This window comes from Schistocerca gregaria, chromosome 9, assembly GCF_023897955.1.
Source record: "Schistocerca gregaria isolate iqSchGreg1 chromosome 9, iqSchGreg1.2, whole genome shotgun sequence".
Taxonomy (NCBI): domain Eukaryota; kingdom Metazoa; phylum Arthropoda; class Insecta; order Orthoptera; family Acrididae; genus Schistocerca; species Schistocerca gregaria.
Genome location: NC_064928.1, coordinates 162,768,314 through 162,789,542, shown reverse-complemented (window position 1 = coordinate 162,789,542; position 21,229 = coordinate 162,768,314). Strand labels below are relative to the sequence as shown.

Here is a 21,229-nt window from a genome sequence, read left to right as displayed (position 1 = left end):
GAAAGTTCAAGATTTACAGAGTATGGAAATATAGAAAAATCATAGTCAATTGCAAAACCAAATCCTAGAATGAGAAAATAAACTGGACGAAAATGAGAGAGATAGAACTGTTTCAAGACAAACCATTCTATATTATTCCAAACTGAATTTGATGGTGAACCATCTAAATTTGACATTATGAGAAATTTTCTGATCGACCTCAAATAAGGAAGAAAATTAAGTTTCATGCCCTCTTAAGGCTTCTGTGACCAAATGGTAATTCAGTTTCTGAAGGCACGCTAAAAGTCATTCAATGTTTAATCAACCTCCTTCAAATGATGCACAAAATATCTACCGCAAACACTTCAGCCAATCTGATTTCAAGGATAACACTGATGTCTACATCTGCTTGCAACTTGTGTCTATTGTTGATGGTGAAATATCAGAGTAAGAAATTTCTATTATTCACGTATGCAAGTCTAAAGTTTCAATTTCTAGAATCTTGTAAGATGTAAGAGATTACATTATAATTTCATTTCTAAGAAACTCACACTGAAGACATCTTAAGAAGTAGCTAAATTATATTTAAATTAAATGTATGCAATAAATTTGTAATGTTGTAATAGGTAAAATGTATTGATATATTCAAATAACATGTGTAAATATTCATGATGAATGTTACTACCAATGTTCATATGCCAGTAAAATACATTTACAGCTTCAAATTCATTACAATATATTATTTATTTTCATAATTTTTTTATTTCTAGAACTTTTTAATTGCATCAGAAAGAATACATCATTTTCTGAATATATAAGGAGCATTTTTCTTCAAGTTATGTATGAAGGTATTTCTTGAAAAGAGGCATATAAAAAGCATAACCAATAAATAGTAATGCTATTTTTCTAGCATATCAGTTAGACTTCATTAAATACAGACCAAACCAATACAACCATATCGCACATTGTGAAAATGAATGGCAGTAGATTCGTCTCTAATTTGCATTACCTAACAAAGAGAAACGTTTTGGCTTGGAGTTCAGTATCTTTCATGTCAATTGATGGATAACACTATCCATATCTCTCTCTCTCTCTCTCTCTCTCTCTCTCTCTCTCTCTCTCTCTCTCTCTATCTCTCTCTCTCTCTCTCTCTCTCTCTCTCTCTCACACACACACACACACACACACACACACACACACACAATTTTTTAAGATATTGACCTGTATGACAATGAAATTTGTGTGGCATATAATTTAAAAAAATAATCGAAATAGTGAAAACTGTGGATATTAAATGTGAACCACCCTTTGTGACCCATAATGAATCTCCTTTCCAACAAAATGTGCAATAGTACAGTTCTGTAAAAACCTTCTCATTTTAATTTCCTTACCACCTAATCGAATTACTATTATTCCATACATCAAACAATTTCATTTATAAAGTGAGCTGCAATTATAAAACAACACCTCACAACCGGTAAACACTACTGTAAGTATTGATGGAAAAAGTGGCCATGTGTCACCGGATCACATTAGTTAACACCATGTTTTTCAGTCAGCGAAAAAAAAAGTTTGTTATGATTGGTATCTCTCACCATAGATTCTGAGAAACAAACAACAAAATTGTTCATTCTATTGATAAAATGGGGATGAGTGGCTCCATTCTGTTTTGGTTGCTCTAGTGGTGCACTGCTACATATTGAAACAGTGATATCAACGTGTACCAGAATAGACAACACATACATGCAACATTACGTAATGTTTTTCCTAGATGTAATAATGCAAACTTTATCACTGCTCCTTGTGGCTCCACAGGAGGAATAGACATATCAATTGTACTAGATGTAAAATTTCATGAGCTTTCTAAGCCATTGCTATTTATCAACTCCCAGCGGCACCATAACATCACAAGCAGTATTCACCACTATACACTCAAAAATTTATTTTGAGACAGGTTTCACAAGTCCTGTCTGAAAAAGTCACTGTTTATCCAATATGCAAATCTATGTGGAAATACATCAGAAGCACATTGGCATTTTCTCATATTAAGAACTAGGTGTTTTCTCAAAGTACCCTTCCATGGAATTTCTTTTGACAAATGGTGCGAATCAATGTTGTTACATCAATGTGGAACTGCGAATATGCCCTCACATTGCTGCTTGCAACTACAAGGGTGACCTCACATTGCTGGTACTTCTGAATCTCTTATGACACGCAGCTGTAAAAGCATTAGCAGTATGCAGCCACAAATGCCACCTCAGTTGGCTATTATTATTGAATGATTTGTTACAAATGTCAAAGACCTACAGGTGTTAGCCACTGTGCATATGTGAATGCTACTTCAGTGCTCTATGGTGTGTGAATGTCTTGTTGCAAAGGGTCACTGATGTAGTTGTGTTCGCCAGTGTGCACCTGCGAATGCCGCTTCAGTGCACTACTATGTGTGAAAGCCTTGTTACAAACGCCACAGATGTAGGGACGTTCACCAGTGTGAAGGTGAGAATGTCGCTTCAGTGTGCTGCTATGTGCAAATGTCTTGTTGCACACTTTACAGACGTAGGGGCGTTTGCCAGTGTGTAGGTTCGAATGCCGCTTCAGTGTGCTGCTACGTGCAAATGTCTTATTGCAAACTAGACAGATGTATGGGCGTTCGCCAGTGTGTAGGGGCAAATGCCCCTTCAGTGAGTTACTATCTGTGAATGCCTTGTTGCAAACACCACAGACGTACGGTTTATCGCCAGTGTGCAAGCGTGAATGCCGCTTCAGGTGACTATTGTTTCTGAAGGTCTTATTACAAACGTCACAGATGTACGAACGTTCGCCAGTGTGCAACCGCAAATGCTCCTTCAGGTGAGTACTTTGTATGAATGTCTTGTTGCAAACGTCACAGGTGTAGGGGCGTTCGCCAGTGTGCTTCAGTGTATGATTTTTCAGTTCACTATTTTGCTTGAAGGCCTTGTTGCAAATGCCACAGACGTATGGATTTTCACCAGTGTGCAACAGAGAATGCTGCTTCAAATGACTCTTGCATCTGAATGTTTTGTTGCAAACGCCACAGATGTACGGACGTTCATCAGTGTGGAACTGCAGATGCCGCTTCAGGTGAACGCTTTGTATGAATGTCTTGTTGCAAACACCACAGGTGTATGGGCGTTCACCAGTGTGCACGCGAAAGTGTTCTCTCAAACATCTACTACTTGTGAATGCTTTGTGACACACACTGCATGAATGGCGGGGTTCACATCTGTCCTTGTGCATGTGCTCCTCCAGGTCCTGCAACTGTGCAAATTTCTTTCTGCAGATGTCACATCTGTGCCCCAGACGCCTTGTACCGATTTCATTCCCGGAGGATGTTTCCGGCTTGGTGGTGCCTTGTATCCTGTTGCTTGTTTCTGCAGCCAGAAGGGTGGTGGTCACCAAATCACCATTGTCTTCATTACTTTTCTTGTCCTCTATGACAATGGGGAAAGTACTGAAAAAATTAAGAAAACTGTGTCAGAATGTACTATTACAACACCTAGCAAATGAAATGAAAAATTACAGTAGCAATGGCTTCGTTGCAAAACGTCCCATATGATCCTCCAAACTAGATTATAAATTAGGATCACACTGCCTTGAATTGACATAATTGTTAGGAGCCTTTCAAGAGACAACAGAGAGTTAAATTCAATTATAGGACTACTTTTGGACCCAAAAGTTGTAAATTTGTCAGACAATATTTCACATAAGTTAAATATATGCAGATTCTCTGATAGTGGGGTTACTGCAAGGATAGCACAAACCACAATCGTTACTTCAGGACATGTTAGAAACTAACTGTTACAGACATATGATTGTAATGCATGCTACATGATCATTTACATCAGCACTATATTCCCGAAGTCACCTATAATGTGTGGCAGATAAGTTTAGCTCACTGATATGTTGCGAATGTTAATGACTGTATTCACAGCTATCGTACCACCAGAAACCACTATCACAAAAATGAGTGGGCGACTTTCCTTATACTATTACAAAAACAGCACTTTGGTCGTGTTGGAGTGGATGAAAACATTTACAGAGTGACCGACTATCAAACAAAAGTTGCACTAAGAGAAGCCATTGTAAACATTGAGCATACCTGGAAAATTTATTTTAATTACAGTGGATAGTTAGAAAAAGTTCAGTCTAGAGCTTGACTAAAATCCGCAAAGATATTAGTCTGCAAGAGAAAATTAGTAGGCACAACAGTCTGACTCAACACTACATAGTTTATTACAAAATTGAGTCTTTTTTGTGTTGAATACATCTTATGTACAACCAATTGTGGCCCAGTACCTAACTGTAAGTTATGCATTACCACCTCAATACAATTCTCATTATAGTGTTACAAGTAATATTTCATTCATTTGAATGAGGGTGTTTATTAGTACCATAATTTTCTATAGGCATTTTAACACATGTAACATTGGTCACAATCCTGTTCACAGGAAAGGGATTTGGTTCTGATGCTACTACATTCTACAAAAGCCAAATAAAGTAATCTAAAGTACATACCCTAATCAACAACTTGAAACAAGTACCTACTGCACTAATCACTACCAAATAGTTAACCAAAGAATGGTCATTGATCATCTTCAAGCTTTAATCTCTCCTCCATCACTGACAGTCACCATTTTGGTATGTACTTTGACTAAGATGGGGTTCAAATATGTGAGATTCCTGTGTAAATGACAGCCTCTTTGAAACTACTATTTTTAAGCTGTCCTGCTAGCTGATTGTGTTTTCTTTACTTCTAAAGTGCGCGAAACAAATATCAGGTCTGCAATAACTGATTCCCTGAGGCAGTTTGTGTTAGCATAAAAAACTCAAATAGTGCACAGTCCAAAAGCTACAGCACTTACAAGACGAAATAAAAAATAAAATCGAAAATATATAAAAAGGTTTATGTACCTCTGTTACTTACATCAGAGTAAAAATTGTTAGCCGGCCTCAGTGGCCATGCGGTTCTAGGTGCTTCAGTCCATAATCACATGACCGCTACGGTTGCAGGTTCAAATCCTGCCTTGGGCATGGATGTGTGTGATGTGCTTAGGTTAGTTAGGTTTAAGTAGTTCTAAGTTCGAGGGGACTGATGACCTAAGATGTTAAGTCCCATAGTATTTAGAGCCATTTTGTAATGCATATAGCTTTTCCGCAAATTGGTATGGAGAAAGCAAGTGATGATGTCCCTAATAATGGTTCACCACAATCATAGCAGTTATTGGCACAACCTATCTGGCCAGCAGTATGCTGTTACTTACTGATGAGGCAGCGGTGTACAGGAAAGTGTACAAGTTGAGTGGCTGTAGGTGGATAACTTAGACAAAATTTCTAGTTGGGGTGATGAATGGCAGCTAACTCTTAATTTACAAAAATATAAGTTAAGATGGACGAGCAGGGGGAGAAAACATAATGTTTGGATACAGTATGAGCAGTATCATACTTGACACTTCTATGTCATTTTGATATCTGTGCATAACGTTGCAGCGCGATATGAAATGGGATAAGCCTGTGTGGATTGTGGTAGGGCAGGCAAATTGTCGAATTCGGGAGAATTTTAGGAAAGTGTGAATCATCCTTTTAAGGTATCCACATACAGCACATTAGTGCGGCCTATTCTTGAATACTGCTCGAGTCTTTGACACCTGCATCAAGTTGGATTAAAAGCAGACATCGAAGCAATTCAGAGGCAGGTTGCTATAATTGTTGCAACTAGTTTCGAACAACTCACAAGTATTACGGAGATGCCTCAAGAGCTCAAATGGGAATCCCTGGAGGGCACGAAAATTCTTTTTGAGGAATACTGCTGGGAAAACTTAGACAACTGGCATTTGAAGCTCAGCGCAGAACGTTTCTACTACCTCCAAGATACATTTTGCTTAAGGACCAAAAAGATACGAGAAATTAGGGATCACGTGGAGGTATGTAGACAGTCGTTTTTTCTCGCCCTGGAAACATATTGACTACTCGTGATATAGGGTACCCTCCGCCAGGCACTGTACTGTGGCTTGTGGAGTATGAACATAGGTTTCGATGTAGATGCATCGCTATTTCACAGAATTTACACTACAAATGCAAAAATACTGTTGTCGAATGATGTAAAAACTTACTATCTCTGTCGTGAAATTCATGATAGCTAACTGCATCATTTACAGCAGTCTGAAGTTACTGTTAATACTGACTACCAGGTCATTAATATAGAACATGGACAACAAGAGTCTTATCAAACTTCCCAGGAACACAGCTGGAGTTGAATGGGCATCTGTTACTGAGTCTCCATTGAAGATACCATGGTGCTCCCTAATTACCAAAGCACTGTCAACACACTTCTTTGTAGCAAGCCTGTAGTTACTTCTGCACCTGTTGAAGGCTCTCCATTTTAAAAAAAAGAAGTTACGTCGTTCTTACCAAGAAACCCACAATCCTCCACATGTTTCAGGTTAACATCCTATAACATCATACTTTCGTTACTAAACATTATTTTTGTACTGATTCAAATGTGTCTCTGAAGATAAGAAATACTCCATTTACATGACTGGCTTGATACATGGATTACATGATGACATGTGAAAGTTGGCTTTCATATGAACATCTACATTACATCTACTTCTACATCTATGTACACTATGTGATCAAAAGTAACCAAACACGCCCCAAAACATATGTTTTTCGTATTAGGTGCATTGTGCTGTCACCTGCTGCCAGGCACTCCATATTAGCGACCTCAGTAGTCATTAGACATCATGAGAGAGCAGAATGGGTACTCTGCAGAACTCACGGACTTTGAATGTGATCAGGTGACTGGGTGTCACTTTTGTCATACGTCTGTATGCAAGATTTAAACACTCCTGAATATCCCTAGGTTCCGATGTTATAGTGAAGTGGAAATGTGAAAGTACACAAACAGCACAAAACCATACAGGCAGACCACGTCTGTTGACTGACAAAGACTGCCGACAGTTGAAGAGGGTCGTAATGTGTAATAAGCAGACATCTATCCAGATCATCACACAGGAAATCCAAATTGCATCAGGATGAACTGCCAGTACTAAGATAGTTACGCAAAAGTTTAGAAAACTTGGAATCCATGGTCGAGCTACTGCTTATAAGCCACACATCACATAAGTAAATGCCAAACGACTCCTCGCTTGGTGTTAGGAGCATAAACATTGGACGATTGAACAGTGGAAAAACGCTGTGTGGAGTGACGAATCACGGTACACAATGTGGCGATCCGATGGCAGGGTGTGGGTGTGGCGAATGCCAGGCTGTGTAGTGCCAACAATAAAATTCGGAGGCTGTGGTGTTATGGTGTGGTCGTGTTTTTCATGGAGGGGGCTCGCACCCCTCGCTGCTTTCCGAGGCACTAACACACCACAGGCCTACTTTGATGTTTCAAGCACCATCTTGCTTCTCACTCTTGAAGAGCAGTTTGCGGATGGCGACTGCATCTTTCAACACGAATGAGCACCTGTTCATAACGCACGGCCTGTGGCGGAGTGGTTAGATGACAATAACATCCCAGTGAAAGATTGGCCTGCAAAGAGTCCTGACCTGAATCCAACAGCACACCTCTCCTCAGCGCGGAGCTCTGTTAAGCATGGGCTGACATTTGCCAAGATACCTTCCAGCATCTGATTGAATGTATGCATGCGAGAGTGGAAGCTGTTATCAAGGCTAAGAGAGGGCCAACACCATAGCGAATTCTAGCATTATCGATGGAGGGCACTACGAACTTGAAAGCCATATGCCTGGATACTTTTGATCACATAGTGTACATACTCCGCAAGCCACTAGACGTTGTGTGGCGGAAGGCACCTTACACCACAATCAATCATTTCCTTTCTTGCTCTAATCGCAAACAGAGCGAGCGAAAAGTTTATTTATTGTTCCGTGGGACCACATTAAGAAGTCTCCGTGGTCATGGAACGAGTCAATACATGAAATTATAACATGATAGTGGAAACAGATAAAATGAAATATAAGAAACATATTCAGGCGACAATTCGTAAGTTTAAATAAAAGAATATCAACAATGTAACACTGGAATTTGCTTAATTTTTCAGCTCTTCCAGGTGCTCCTCGACACAATAGGAGTGGGAGCTTATTGAAAATGGATGCAGCAGAATACTGCACTCCTTTCTGCACAAGAGTCAAGGAAGTGCATTCCACATGCAAATTTGATTTCTGCCTAGTGTTAACTGAGTGAAAGCTGCTAAATCTTGGGAATAAGCTAATATTGCTAACAACAAACGACATTAAAGAAAATATATACTGTGAGGGCAATGTCAGAATTCCCAGACTATTGAATACGGGTCGACAAGAGGTTCTCGAGCTTACACCACACATAGCTCGAACAGCCCGGTTTTGAGCCAAAAATACCTTTTTTGAATCAGAAGCATTACCCCAAAAATAATACCATATGACATAAGCGTATGAAAATATATAGTGCTGATACAGTAGACCATCTATATGCCTCCATATGAGCACTAATTGCACATATCTTCATGGTCCTTAAGGGAAATATATGTTAGCGGCCATAAAATCGTTTACAACAGCTTCAAATGCTGGTTCTCTAAATTTTCTCAGCAGTGACCCTCGAAAGAACTTCGCTTTCCTGCAGGGATTGCCATCTGAATTACCAAAGCACATCGATAACAACACTTGTGTGTTGTTGGAACCTACCAGTAACAAATACATTAGGCTGCCTAAGAACTGCTTTGCTGTCTTCCTGTAATCCGACTTGGTGTGTGTCCCAAATCACTAGAGAAGTACTCAAGAATAGGTCATACTAGTGTTATATATGCGGTCTTCTGTGCAGATGAACCACAGTTCCCTAAAATTCTGCCAATAAACGAAAATCTACCGCTTGCCTTCCCTACGACAATCCTCACATGGTCGTTCCATTTGTTACCGTTTTGCAATCTTATGCCCAGATATTTAAATAACATGACTCTTTCAAGCACGGTACTACTAATGCTATATCCGAACATTACGGTTTTGTTTTTCCTACTCATCCACATTAACTTATATTTTTCTACATTTATGGGTTAAAATGGTTGAAACAATATGTCGTTCATCACACAAACTAGAAATTTTGTCAATTTTATCTTGTATCATCCTACACTACATACATACACTCCTGGAAATGGAAAAAATAACACATTGACACTGGTGTGTTAGACCCACCATACTTGCTCCGGACACTGCGAGAGGGCTGTACAAGCAATGATCACACGCACGGCACAGCGAACACATCAGGAACCGCAGTGTTGGCCGTCGAATGGCGCTAGCTGCGCAGCATTTGTGCACCGCCGCCATCAGTGTCAGCCAGTTTGCCGTGGCATACGGAGCTCCATCGCAGTCTTTAACACTGATAGCATGCCGCGTCAGCGTGGACGTGAACCGTATGTGCAGTTGACGGACTTTGAGCGAGGGCATATAGTGGGCATGCGGGAGGCCGGGTGGACGTACCGTCGAATTGCTCAACACGTGGGGCGGGAGGTCTCCACAGTACATCGATGTTGTCGACAGTGGTCGGCGGAAGGTGCACGTGCCCGTCGACATGGGACCGGACCGCAGCGACGCACGGATGCACACCAAGACCGTAGGATCCTACGCAGTGCCGTAGGGGACCGCACCGCCACTTCCCAGCAAATTAGGGACATTGTTGCTCCTGGGGTATCGGCGAGGACCATTCGCAACCATCTCCATGAAGCTGGGCTACAGTCCCGCACACCGTTAGGCCGTCTTCCGCTCACGCCCCAACATCGTGCAGCCCGCCTCCAGTGGTGTCGCGACAGGCGTGAATGGAGGGACGAATAGAGACGTGTCGTCTTCAGCGATGAGAGTCGCTTCTGCCTTGGTGCCAATGATGGTCGTATGCGTGTTTGGCGCCGTGCAGGTGAGCGCCACAATCAGGACTGCATACGACCGAGGCACAATGTGTCAACACCCGGCATCATGGTGTGGGGAGCGATCTCCTACACTAGCCGTACACCTCTGGTGATCGTCGAGGGGACACTGAATAGTGCACGGTACATCCAAACCATCATCGAACCCATCGTTCTACCATTCCTAGACCGGCAAGGGAACTTGCTGTTCCAACAGGACAATGCACGTCCGCATGTATCCCGTGCCACCCAACGTGCTCTAGAAGGTGTAAGTCAACTACCCTGGCCAGCAAGATTTCTAGATCTGTCCCCCATTGAGCATGTTTGGGACTGGATGAAGCGTCGTCTCATGCGGTCTGCACGTCCAGCACGAACACTGCTCCAACTGAGGCGCCAGGTGGAAATAGCATGGCAAGCCGTTCCACAGGACTACATCCAGCATCTCTACGATCGTCTCCATGGGAGAATAGCAGTCTGCATTGCTGTGAAAGGTGGATATACACTGTACTAGTGCCGACATTGTGCATGCTCTGTTGCCTGTGTCTATGTGCCTGTGGTTCTGTCAGTGTGATCATGTGATGCATCTGACCCCAGGAATGTGTCAATAAAGTTTCCCCTTCCTGGGACAATGAATTCACGGTGTTCTTATTTCAGTTTCCAGGAGTGTATATTAATCCTTGTTCGATATATCATGAATACGAAATTTTGTAATGATGTGGAATGTATCATTTTAACATAAGTTTTCATTATACAAAATAATTAATTGATATTTTTTTCTTTTTTATTGTTACTTCTTCATATCTAAGAATTCATTTATTGAGTAGAAGGAGTTGTCATTCAGAAATTCTTTTAATTTGCTTTTAAATGTTGGCTGGCTATCTGTCAGACATTTAATACTATTTGGCAACGAGGATCTTTCCCATACACCATAGTATCATCAGCAAATAACTGCAGATTGCTGTCCACCAACTTCCTTACGTATGATGAAAAAAAATATGCTGAACAGTAATTGTGTGGATGCCTTCAGCTACCCTTGTTGTTGATGAGCGAGATCCATGCTTTCTTCCAACACAGCTTTTTATTCCAGAAATCGAGGGGTTATTATCGCTGAAATACGGTCTAACAAAGACACAAATTCTATACAGGATGTGACAAGAAATGCATTTGGTGCCGAGGCCGTGTTCAGTTTTAGAAGACCCATGACACCAAGGTTTTTATCACTAATTTCTGCAGCAACTCGGGAGTTAAATTACTGCCACATTTTTTGAACTTCTCTTGTAAAGGAACATTATGCTTTGCATTGCTATACTCACAAGCGAACATTGTCAAGTAACAATGAACCATCTTGATAAGAAACTTGACTTGAGAGCAACGGGACGCAGTTGACAGGCATACGGGGTCACTGCTCTTCTCAGTTCTCAGTGCCCAGGGATCGCATAGACTAGAAAACAGTGTCTTCCACCAAGTATGTGTGCCTGCTGAGAATTTCCCCGGATTTCATTCAACCCCACTTAACGTAATAGTCATCTTCAACACAGTTCTTGGCTGCACCGTGCAGGCACAATGACTATGCTCCTGCAGCGGTCTCGATGGGAAGTGTTTGATCACCCTCCATGCTGCCCAGACTTGGCTCCCTCTGATTTTCATCTCTGCTCAAATGAACTGCTGGTTGTAAAACCAATATTTTGGCACAGACAATAAGCTGCAGTCCAGCACTGAAAATTTCCGGAAAGCACAGGTGGCTGTCTTCTATGATGTGGGTATTGAAAAGTTGGAACACTTCGATGACAGATGTCTGACTCAGAGTGGCGCCTATGGAAAGAAGTAGCTGGAAGTTGTAGCTAACTGTTGCAAATAAAATTGTTCTGATTATCACTGTAGTTTCCATTTTGTGACTAAGTGTTCCTTACTTTCTGAACAGCTTTTGTATGTTGTACTGAACGTTTTCGTTTTTCAAAATTGATTAATCATGTTGGGGTATTTTGTAAAATTTCAAATTATTAAAAAAGTTTATTACATATAGTTCAAGAACATTAATTGCATATAAATTTTTACTTGATTAACATTTTTTAAATGTCTTCGTTTAGAAGATATTCCCTCTAAACCAGAAATACCAAATTACCTTTTGGGGTGTGTTTTAACCGTAAAATGTGATATTGAGCAAACAAAAAAAAATCATATTGCAGTATCTTGCCCCCTCTACACACCTGGCAAGTTTCATCAAGTTAGTTTATTGACACTGGGAACGTTCCCCTGTCAGTTCCGGTTATTGAATCATCCATTAATTCCTTGACACCATCTTTGGGGCCACTGAAAGCTATTACATAAGGTAGTCCTTGAACGTTTCAATCACAAGCCTTTCGACAGTCAAGCAAGTTTAATTTATCATCTCTCTATATATAGTCATTTGCCTCTTTTCGCATCATCACTTAGTAGTCACTCTTTACTTAGCAACTTCTTTAAAAAAAACTGTGTACATAGAGAGTCTATACCACCACAAATAGTTCTACCTGGTATATATCTATTCAGTGGCTGGTCATCTATTTTCTAGACCTGTGCCTGAGTTCCTCTACTCGCTCCTATAGAGGGCTAAACATCTTGAGTACAGCCATGAGATATGATAACACTGGCTCTTTATTTATACTACTGAAAATATTTGCCTTACTACTTATTTCACACTGAGATGACAAAAGTCATATAACATCTCCTAATATCATGTCAGACATCCTTTTGCCTGACGTAGTGCAGCATCTCAACAAGTCGTTCAAAGTCACCTGTAGAAATACTGAGCTATGCTGACTCTAAAGCTGTCCATAATTGCGACAATGTTGCCAAAGCAGGAATTTGTGCACGAACTGACTTCTCGATTATGTCCCATAAATGTTCAGTGGGGTTTACGTCAGAAGATCTAGGTGACCAAATCATTCACTAGAATTGTCCAGAATGTTATTGAAACAAATCACGAAAAATTCTTTCGTGGTGACATGGCGCATTGTCATCCATAAACGTCCATCATTGTTTGCGAACATGAGGTCCATGAAAGGCTCGAAATTCCATTGTTGTTTGCGAACATGAAGTCCATGAATGACTGAAAATGGCCTCAGATTTGCTGGACACATCCATTTCCAGTCAATGACCGGTTCAGTTGGCCCAGAGGACTCAGTCCATTCCATCTAAACAAAGCCCACACTATTATGGAGCAACGACCAGGCAGCACAGTGACTTGCTGACAATTTGTATCCGTGGTTTCGTCCATTCTGCGCCACACTTGAGTCTAGCATCAGCTTTTACCAACTGAAATCAGGACTCATCTGACCTGGCCACGGAGTAGAGTCCAACAGATATGGTCACAAGCCCAGGTTGCATAGCTGAACCTACTTCATTAACAAGTGTGACATATGGACACTGCCATCTGTTGTATGTCTTGCCCAACACTGCAGGTGATGATGTGCTGTTAGCAAAGGCACTCGTCTCAGTCATCTGCTACCATAGTCCATTAACGCCAAATTTCGCCACACTGTGCTATGGGATGGAAATGGAAATGAGCATTTGCGTAATTGGTCAGGAGGCACCTTGCGGAGCAGGTCCGGCCACCTTGGAGCAGGTCTTATTACATTCGACGCCACTTTGGGCGACCTGTGCGCCTGATGGGAATGAAATGATGATGAAGACAGCACAACACCCAGTGCCTGAGCGACCAGCCGGGAATCGAACCCACGCCTGTAGGATGGCAGTCCATCACACTGACCATTCAGCTATCGAGACGGACTGCTACGGGATACATTCGTTCTACGTCCCACATTGATTTCTGAGGTTTTTTTCAAGCAGAGTTGCTTGTGTGTTAGCACTGACAACTCTAAGCAAACACAGCTGCTACCGGTCATTAAGCGAAGCCTGTCAGACACTGCTTTGTCTGTTGAGCCGTGCGTGGCTCGTGTTCGTCCCATCTTTTTCTTTTACATTTTGTTTTACTGTACTGCCACATCGGTTTGTTAATTCAATTACTGGTGTTACTGACTTGCTGCCTTGTCTGCCTGTGAGCAGCAGCAGCACTTATTGATATGCTTCGCAGTATTTCTTTGCTGGACTGCTATGACTTCACAGTTGTTGTGTGTTGGGAGGCAGTTCGTATCTGGCAGTGGGTTCAGAGCTGGCAGTCGGACAGTTGGGACGCGGCAGAAGTTGGGTGGGTTGGAGTGGTAGTGAGTTTCGGATAGCCATGACTCGCCCAACCATTGCCGGCACACATAGTTTCAATAGGGATGGTCTTGGTTGATGGCTGGATGGTAGTCTTACTGGACGGCTTGATGGCCTGCTGATTGTTTATGGGTTGGAGATGTGTGTGTCTCAACTTGTGGTTTGTCCTCGTCCCTGCATATTCACACTTTTACCAGTGGTCGTGTTCTTCATCCAAGTGTTTGTGATATTGTGTGTAGCTTGTGATATCGACTGTCCAGTTATTGTACTGCTGTTTCTGTGCTGATGTGTAGCAGTTGATTGGTTGGCACAGTTGCGTTGTAGCAGCAGTGGGGCATGCAGCGTCAGGAAGGTGCGGATAGCCATCACTTGCCCGACACACGCCTCAGTGGGGACGACCTTGATAGACCATCGGTCAGTCTTCCTGTTAGACGACTTGTATTTGGCCGGCGATTGCTTGTGGGTTGGCTGTGTGCGCTGACTCATGGTTCATCCTCATTATTGCACAGCCATTGCTGTGAGCATTATCTAGTCCTCATGCAGATGCTCTGGGGCTGTGTGTAGTTTATATGATTTTTAGGACAAGTTTATTTAAGTGCTGTCGGCATACTGCTTCTCAGTTAGTCGGTTGTTTGATTAAACAACAACCCTTACGGGTTGTCTGGGATCCGCTCTTGTTTCGTTCCACAGTCTCTGCTGTCAGTATCAATGGAATTTTGGTGCAAGAGCAGAGCGGAACCTTGGTGCAAGTGTGCAGCGGAAATCACCTTGGCATTGGTCTATTGACAGTCTGTCAGTTGGGTTGCCGTTGGATTGAGGGTGTTTGAGACAACTGCCAGTCTCGCCTAAGTGATCGTTAGTATTTCCAGTGATGACCGACCCCCAAAACTTCTGAGTACTGTTAGCTGCACTGCCTTTTCTTATTTTCTGTTGTGTGTATTTGTAGGGCTCATAGCTGATGGTTTTGAAATTTTTAGTGGTGATTTAAGTCATGGGCCTTCAGCTGTTTTAAAATTAAAGCTCCTTGCTTGTCAAGTATTAGACTGTGGGGGGCCTTCAGCCTAATTTAAGATAAGGCTTTGTTGTTTAAATTTATTTTACCTTGAGTTTTAAGTCATGGGGCGTTCAGCCGTTTTTAAATTAAGGATCTTTGTCTTTCGAGCATCAGACTATTTGGGGCCTTCAGCCTTGTGTTTTTTATTTAATTTTACCTTGAGTCTTAAATCATGGGCCTTCAGCCATCTTTAAATTAAGGTTGTTGCTTCTCAAGTGTTAGATTATGGGCCTTCAGCCAAATTGTAGAAATTACTTACGGTGAGGCCTTCTGCCCTCTAAATATTCGCTTTGGCGTCTGAATTTTGAGATAATGGCTTTTAACCGTTTTAAAAAAAATTAAAGTGGTTGTGCCCTTAAGGCATAAGACAGTGTGGCCTCTTCAGCTGATAACTAAGTTGTACTGTTATGTTTGGTCAAATAAATAAAGTTATATGCGTGTGAGTGTAACTGACAGCCACTCATTTTCGCCCCTTTCCACAACTCCAACTACCTGTCCTGTCCTGTGGGTTTATCAGGGCATATCACTGGTAGAAGAGCGTGGTTACACTTGTGCTTGCCTTTCTACTTGCTGTCAATTTCGCTCTGGTTTCTTTTGTGTTTGGTGGCACTACATTGTTTGGGTTGTTATTTGTTTCAGGTGTTTATTATAATGGCAGTCAGATAGTGTTCAGTGATCAGCCTGCTCCGGAAGGACCACCTTGTTTACGAGATGGCAGTAAGGTGCCAACCGATTGAGCAAAGTCTTCCAGAATTGGTAGCCTGATTGCGCGCCACCGTGCTTCAGCTGGTTGACGCCACGTCGGCGGTGGTGGGTGAGACAGGAGCGGTCACTGGAATTTGTTCAAGGCTGTTAGAGGCCTTGCGGACACTACTTACGTTTTGGGAAGGCACTGAACCTGCTGACAATCACCTGAATGGGGTACATGTACAGTTAGTGCGGTTTGAGTAGGTGGGCAACCTTTGTTGGCCTTTCAAATCCTTGTGGTTCCTTTTGGGTGTTCAGCTTTGGATTATTATTCTCGTTATTCATTTTGTGAGGCTTAGGTCGGTGCCTTCTTCAGAGTAGGGATGTTGGTTGCCTATAAGCATGTAGCCTCTGCATTGTTAAAGTTCAAGTGGGTTACTCGCTATTTTCGTTGCTGACTTAGAAACGGTTTTCAAATGGTCGACTTGCGGGACTTAGGTCGGTCCCTTCCTCGTGCAGGGATGTTCGGTAGCCAGTGAGTGAGTTTCCCCTGCAGGGTTGGGTCCGAGTGAGTGTTTCGCTTGTGGCGTTTTCCAGCCATTGCCCTCCCGCTTCGTTTGGAGCTGCTAGTTAATTTCATTTCGGCATGTGACCCCCGGGTTCATGTTAGAGGAGGGGTGGTTCAGATGTGCGTGGCTCATGTTTGTACCATGTCTCTCTTTTTCATTCTGTTTTACTGTACTGCCACATTGTTTTGTTAATTCAAGTACTGGTGTTAGGGAATTGCTGCCTTATCTGATTGTTTGGGCCTTCAGCCTGATTAAAATATTGTTTATAGATAAAGCCTTGGGCCTTCTGCCTGCTAAAAATGATTTTAGTTGTGTTTTGAGTCATGGGCCTTCAGCTGTTTTAATGTTCAAAGTTTCTTGCTTGTCAGGTGTTAGATTGTTTGGGCCTCCAGCCTGATTAATATATTGCTTAAAGACAAAGCCTTGGGTCTTCTGTCTACTAAAAGTTATTTTAGTTGCGTTTTAAGTCATGAGCCTTCAGCTGTTTTAAAATTAAAGTTTCTTGCTTGTCAAGTATTAGATTGTTTGGGGCCTTCAGCCTAATTTAAGATAAGGCTATGTTGTTTTAATTTATTTTACCTCGAGTTTTAAGTCATGTGGCGTTCAGCTATTTCTAAATTAAGGATCTTTGTCTTTCGAGCATCAGACTATTTGGGGCCTTCAGCCTAATTGAAGAAATTATTTAACATGAGGCCTTCTGCCCTCTAAATATTCTCTTTGGCATCTGAATTTTGAGTTAGTTACTTTTAGCCTTCTTTTTTTTCAAAATTAAAGTGGTTGTGCCCTTAAGGCATAAGATAGTGTGGCGTCCTCAGCTGATAACTAATTCCAGAATTTGTACTGCAATGTTTGGTCAAATAAATAATAAGTGTTTGAGTGTAACTGACAGCCGCTCATTTTGGCCCCTTTCCACAATTCCAACTACCTGTCCTGTCCTGTGGGTTTAGCAGGGCGTTTCATCGGTGGTGGGAGGTAATGTCTGAAATTTGGTATTTCGACCCACTCTTCACACTGTAGATCTCAGAATATTGAATTCACTAACGACTTCCGAAATGGGGTGTCCCACACCTCTAGCTACAACTACCAGTCCGTATTCAAAGTCTGTTTTATGCACTGCCCTTTCTCAACTTGTGTACGCATTACTACCGCCATCCTTATATGTGCATATCGCTATCCCATGAATTTTGTCACCTCAGTATAGTTATTTTTTGTACTTGGGTGATCATTATTGTGACAAATACCTGATGAACACTCACACCGGTTTTAATGAGGTAAGATACAATTATTGTAAACAGATGGAACGCCTTGCACCAGAAGAGGGCTTCTGACGTACCTGTTCTGAGTGGTTACAAATTAGGGGCTTTAGTACTTTTTCAAATGATGTGTCGCCTCGCCTTCCACTTTCATAGTGATGAAAGTCTGCTCCAATGACGATAACATTGTGGAACATATGTCTGAATTCCAAATGGATAGGTAGTTACGTAGGCAGGGAAGAGGAAAGACACTCATATAGGTTGTGTGCAAAGTATTAACAGTATCTATTCATGTTTTGCGGAGCACATGTGCAAGACATTCATACCATCATATAGCTAAGGACGAACTGAAAACTCTTATGAGACACTCCACATATATCACTCAACTCAAAGAATTTGTGAGATACATAATAAAGCAGCAAGCTCATAAACAATAAATTGTCACTCGGAGAGCGAAGTACTCACAGAGACCTCCTACCCATCCAGCCCCTCCAGTATGGAGCACCGGTAGGAAAGCCTGGCGATAGCGTCGGAACATCCGCTCCCTCTTCGGTCACGCGCCAGAGCAACTGGGCCATTTCTCACAGATAAGGGGTAGGAGGGTACTTTGGCGCCCTCTAGTCGAAATAATATTGGCAAGTGTTGGGTAGCCCTACGGACTTGCCCACAGTGCGAACGTTGGTTGTGGTCAGTGTATTCCAACCTCAAAAGCTGTGAAACTTCTTCGAACTCTTCTTGTGACAGTGATTGATGTTGGATTGTGGTGTAATATTCCGGCTCTTATAACTACTGGTCAGCCAATATTATCGTTTCCATACCATTATTGTGCACGACCCTGGTGGGTTTTAATCATTGTAAGGAGACAGTGGAAAACATCTTATGTAACAGTATGTCAAAGGCATTCTCTCCTCGCTAGCGGCCTCGTCGCGGTCCTGTATCAGGAGGTTGTAACAACTCCGTGGATCATTTCGACGCGAGCATAAATTACGTGCAATGTGCTCTTTAACTAGCTGGACCAAAACAGGTAACTCAGCAGCAGTTGGTAACAGCGCAGCGGTGATAAATTCTGCCAGAAAGCTCAGGTCTTCGCAGTATAAGATTCCTGTTAATGACGCCTGTAAGTCATCGTTGGAAACAGTTCTAATATTGAGAAATCCTTAGGGCAAGACTTCTGTCCATTGCTCCTTTCGCACAAATTTGCTGCCCTAGTGGTACAGTGCCAATGATCTATCAGCCCACTGCTCTGTGGATGGTAAGCCGTCGTCCTGAAGCGTCGGACAGCGCAAAGGTGCGTTATTCCGATAATACGGGAGGCAGGAACTGGTGGACTTATTCTTTTTAATACATACAAGACAGACAAAACGCAATGTCGCACAACTATTACCCTTTAACACGATCTATTACCGAGAATGCCGTCCTGAAACAGGCAGACGTCCTGTAAGATCAAGATGGACATGTTGTCTTCGCGTTTTTCGTAAATGATATTTACCATACTTGAGCTGTGTGTGGCTTCCTACTGCACTTCATTGATTGCTAACACAAAATTGAGTCCACAACTTGCAGTACTTCCTCACTTTTGGCCAGACAAAATATTCCATTATTAATTTTGTGTTTGGTCGTAACCCCCGAGTTGTGCAATTGTCGAAACCAGTCTCTCCAAATTTTTTGGGGCTATCGGCCGTAACTACTTTTGAGATACGTCACTCCACAGTTGAGAACGTAAATCCTGTAGCAGCGTAGGTATCACAAGGACAAGATTAGACCAATTACATCGTACCAAGAGGTGTTTAAGCAATCATTATTCGCATGCTTCATATCTGAAAGAAAAGGGAGGCAGACCTAGTTTCATGATGTTCCAATAACTGGTGGCGCTATACGTATCTTTAAAAATGGCGTCTGTAATGGGGGTGCTTTCCAAACAGAGACCCGTCATTTCAGTTTCTTTTGGCAGTAAACCAGAGCATCGCAGATTTTCACAGGCGCTTGCAAAATGTCTACGGAGATATGGCAGTGAACAAAAGCAGGGTGAGTCGTTGTGTGAGGCATCTGTCATCATCGCAACAAGGTCGCATAAATCTGTCCGATCTCCCGCATGCCAGCCAGTCACTCACAGCTGTGACTCCTGCATCGTAGGGACGTGCGGACACACTCGTTCGAGGTGATCGATGGATCACAATTAATGAAGAAAGCACTCTGAAGCAAGCAGTATGTGGATAATGGGGAGGTTATGCATGCAGCAAGACGTTGGCTCTGACGTCGACCAGTAGAGTAGTACAATGTGGGCATACAGCCTCTCCCAATAAGGAGGCGTAACGCCGTCGGGTTTGTGGACAGTATGTTGTAGCCAGAAGAGTGGGGAATAACATGGTGTATTGGAATTCTGAATAAAGCTAACCTGCTTTCAGGAAAGAGTGTGTTGCATTACTTATTCAATGCCATTCGTTACTGGTACAGTTGGAAGTACCGTCTTCCATGCACTTCACACTCGTGTGCAGAGTATAGATGTGGATATAAAATTCTAACAGACGGCCTCGCAATACGAGCAGCTATGATAGACGGTGTCAAGGCCAAATTTAATTATGTAGATTTGAGAGGAATTCTCACAGTGGTCGCGGTGGATATCACAGACAGTGTGACAGGTACAGCTGCTGCAAAGCAGTCACGAGACAAATCAGGAAGAGGAACCTGTCCACGGGCAGTAAATGAAGTCTGGTTTACACTGGAGTGGAGACAAGCAAACGAGAATAATCGAACGAGAATTCTCTGTGGTGTAAACGCTAGGTGAGAGCGAGAGAACTGCATCGGCTGATTCACTGACCGAGGATATGTCGAGATTTGAAAATTACACAACCGAAACTGATAACAGGCAGATTATTACACAATACGTTATGCATGACACATTCATAAGCTTCAGAGAATTCTCGATAATGTTCCTTGAATGATGTAGAAATACACTGCAATTTGGGGGAACTATGGTCTGAATGAAGATACTGCTGCCAAAATTTGTAGAAAGCGAAAACCAAGAACGGAAAAGAATTACTTTTGGAAACACCTAACAGGTTAGAAAACTATCAGAATAAAACACCACGAGACCAGCTTTAACGCGATTTGTGAAATACGTCGGAGAAAATGACACGAAGCACACATATAATGCTAGAATCTAGAACCTAAAATCAATTTTCTCTTATACGCTTGGTCCAACGTGTAGACAAACAAAAATAAACGGAAGTCAGTTTACATTTATTATTAAATGTACGAAATAGATTTTTGCATATAAATGATTGAGTGACGAGCTCTTAACAGTAGCATGCCAAAAATGAACAACTCTACGTCAAAATTCATGGAACACTATCACATGAAGCATGCCAGTTCGGGCACATAACAACGGAATTATTAATGCATGGTTTCGTGGCGATGTGGATTAATAAAATTTTCTCGGGCTTCCAGCTGCGTCAGGTGGTTAAAATGCCACGAGCTTTCGACCGATCTGAGCTCTTCGAGGTCATTGTCGACTGGTAAGACAGTCTTATCACTTGACAATGACCGGGGAGAGCTCGGTCGAAAGCTCGTGGCATT

At 42.2% G+C, this 21,229-nt stretch overlaps 1 protein-coding gene across 3 annotated transcripts in view; it reads right to left on the bottom strand.

Annotated features, from left to right (window-relative positions):
• Positions 1 to 587: 587 nt before the first annotated feature.
• LOC126291983 (zinc finger protein 501-like) overlaps positions 588 to 21,229 on the bottom strand; it is a 128,138-nt gene continuing 107,496 nt past the window's right edge. Inside the window, exon 9 of one of the 3 annotated variants that reach the window (XM_049985741.1) lies at positions 588 to 3,451. In XM_049985741.1, the coding sequence (XP_049841698.1) occupies positions 2,329 to 3,451 (1,123 nt within the window). In that variant the 3' untranslated portion in view covers positions 588 to 2,328. The remainder of the gene's footprint in view (positions 3,452 to 21,229) is intronic. The other 2 variants (XM_049985742.1, XM_049985740.1) reach the window with 2 other exon arrangements.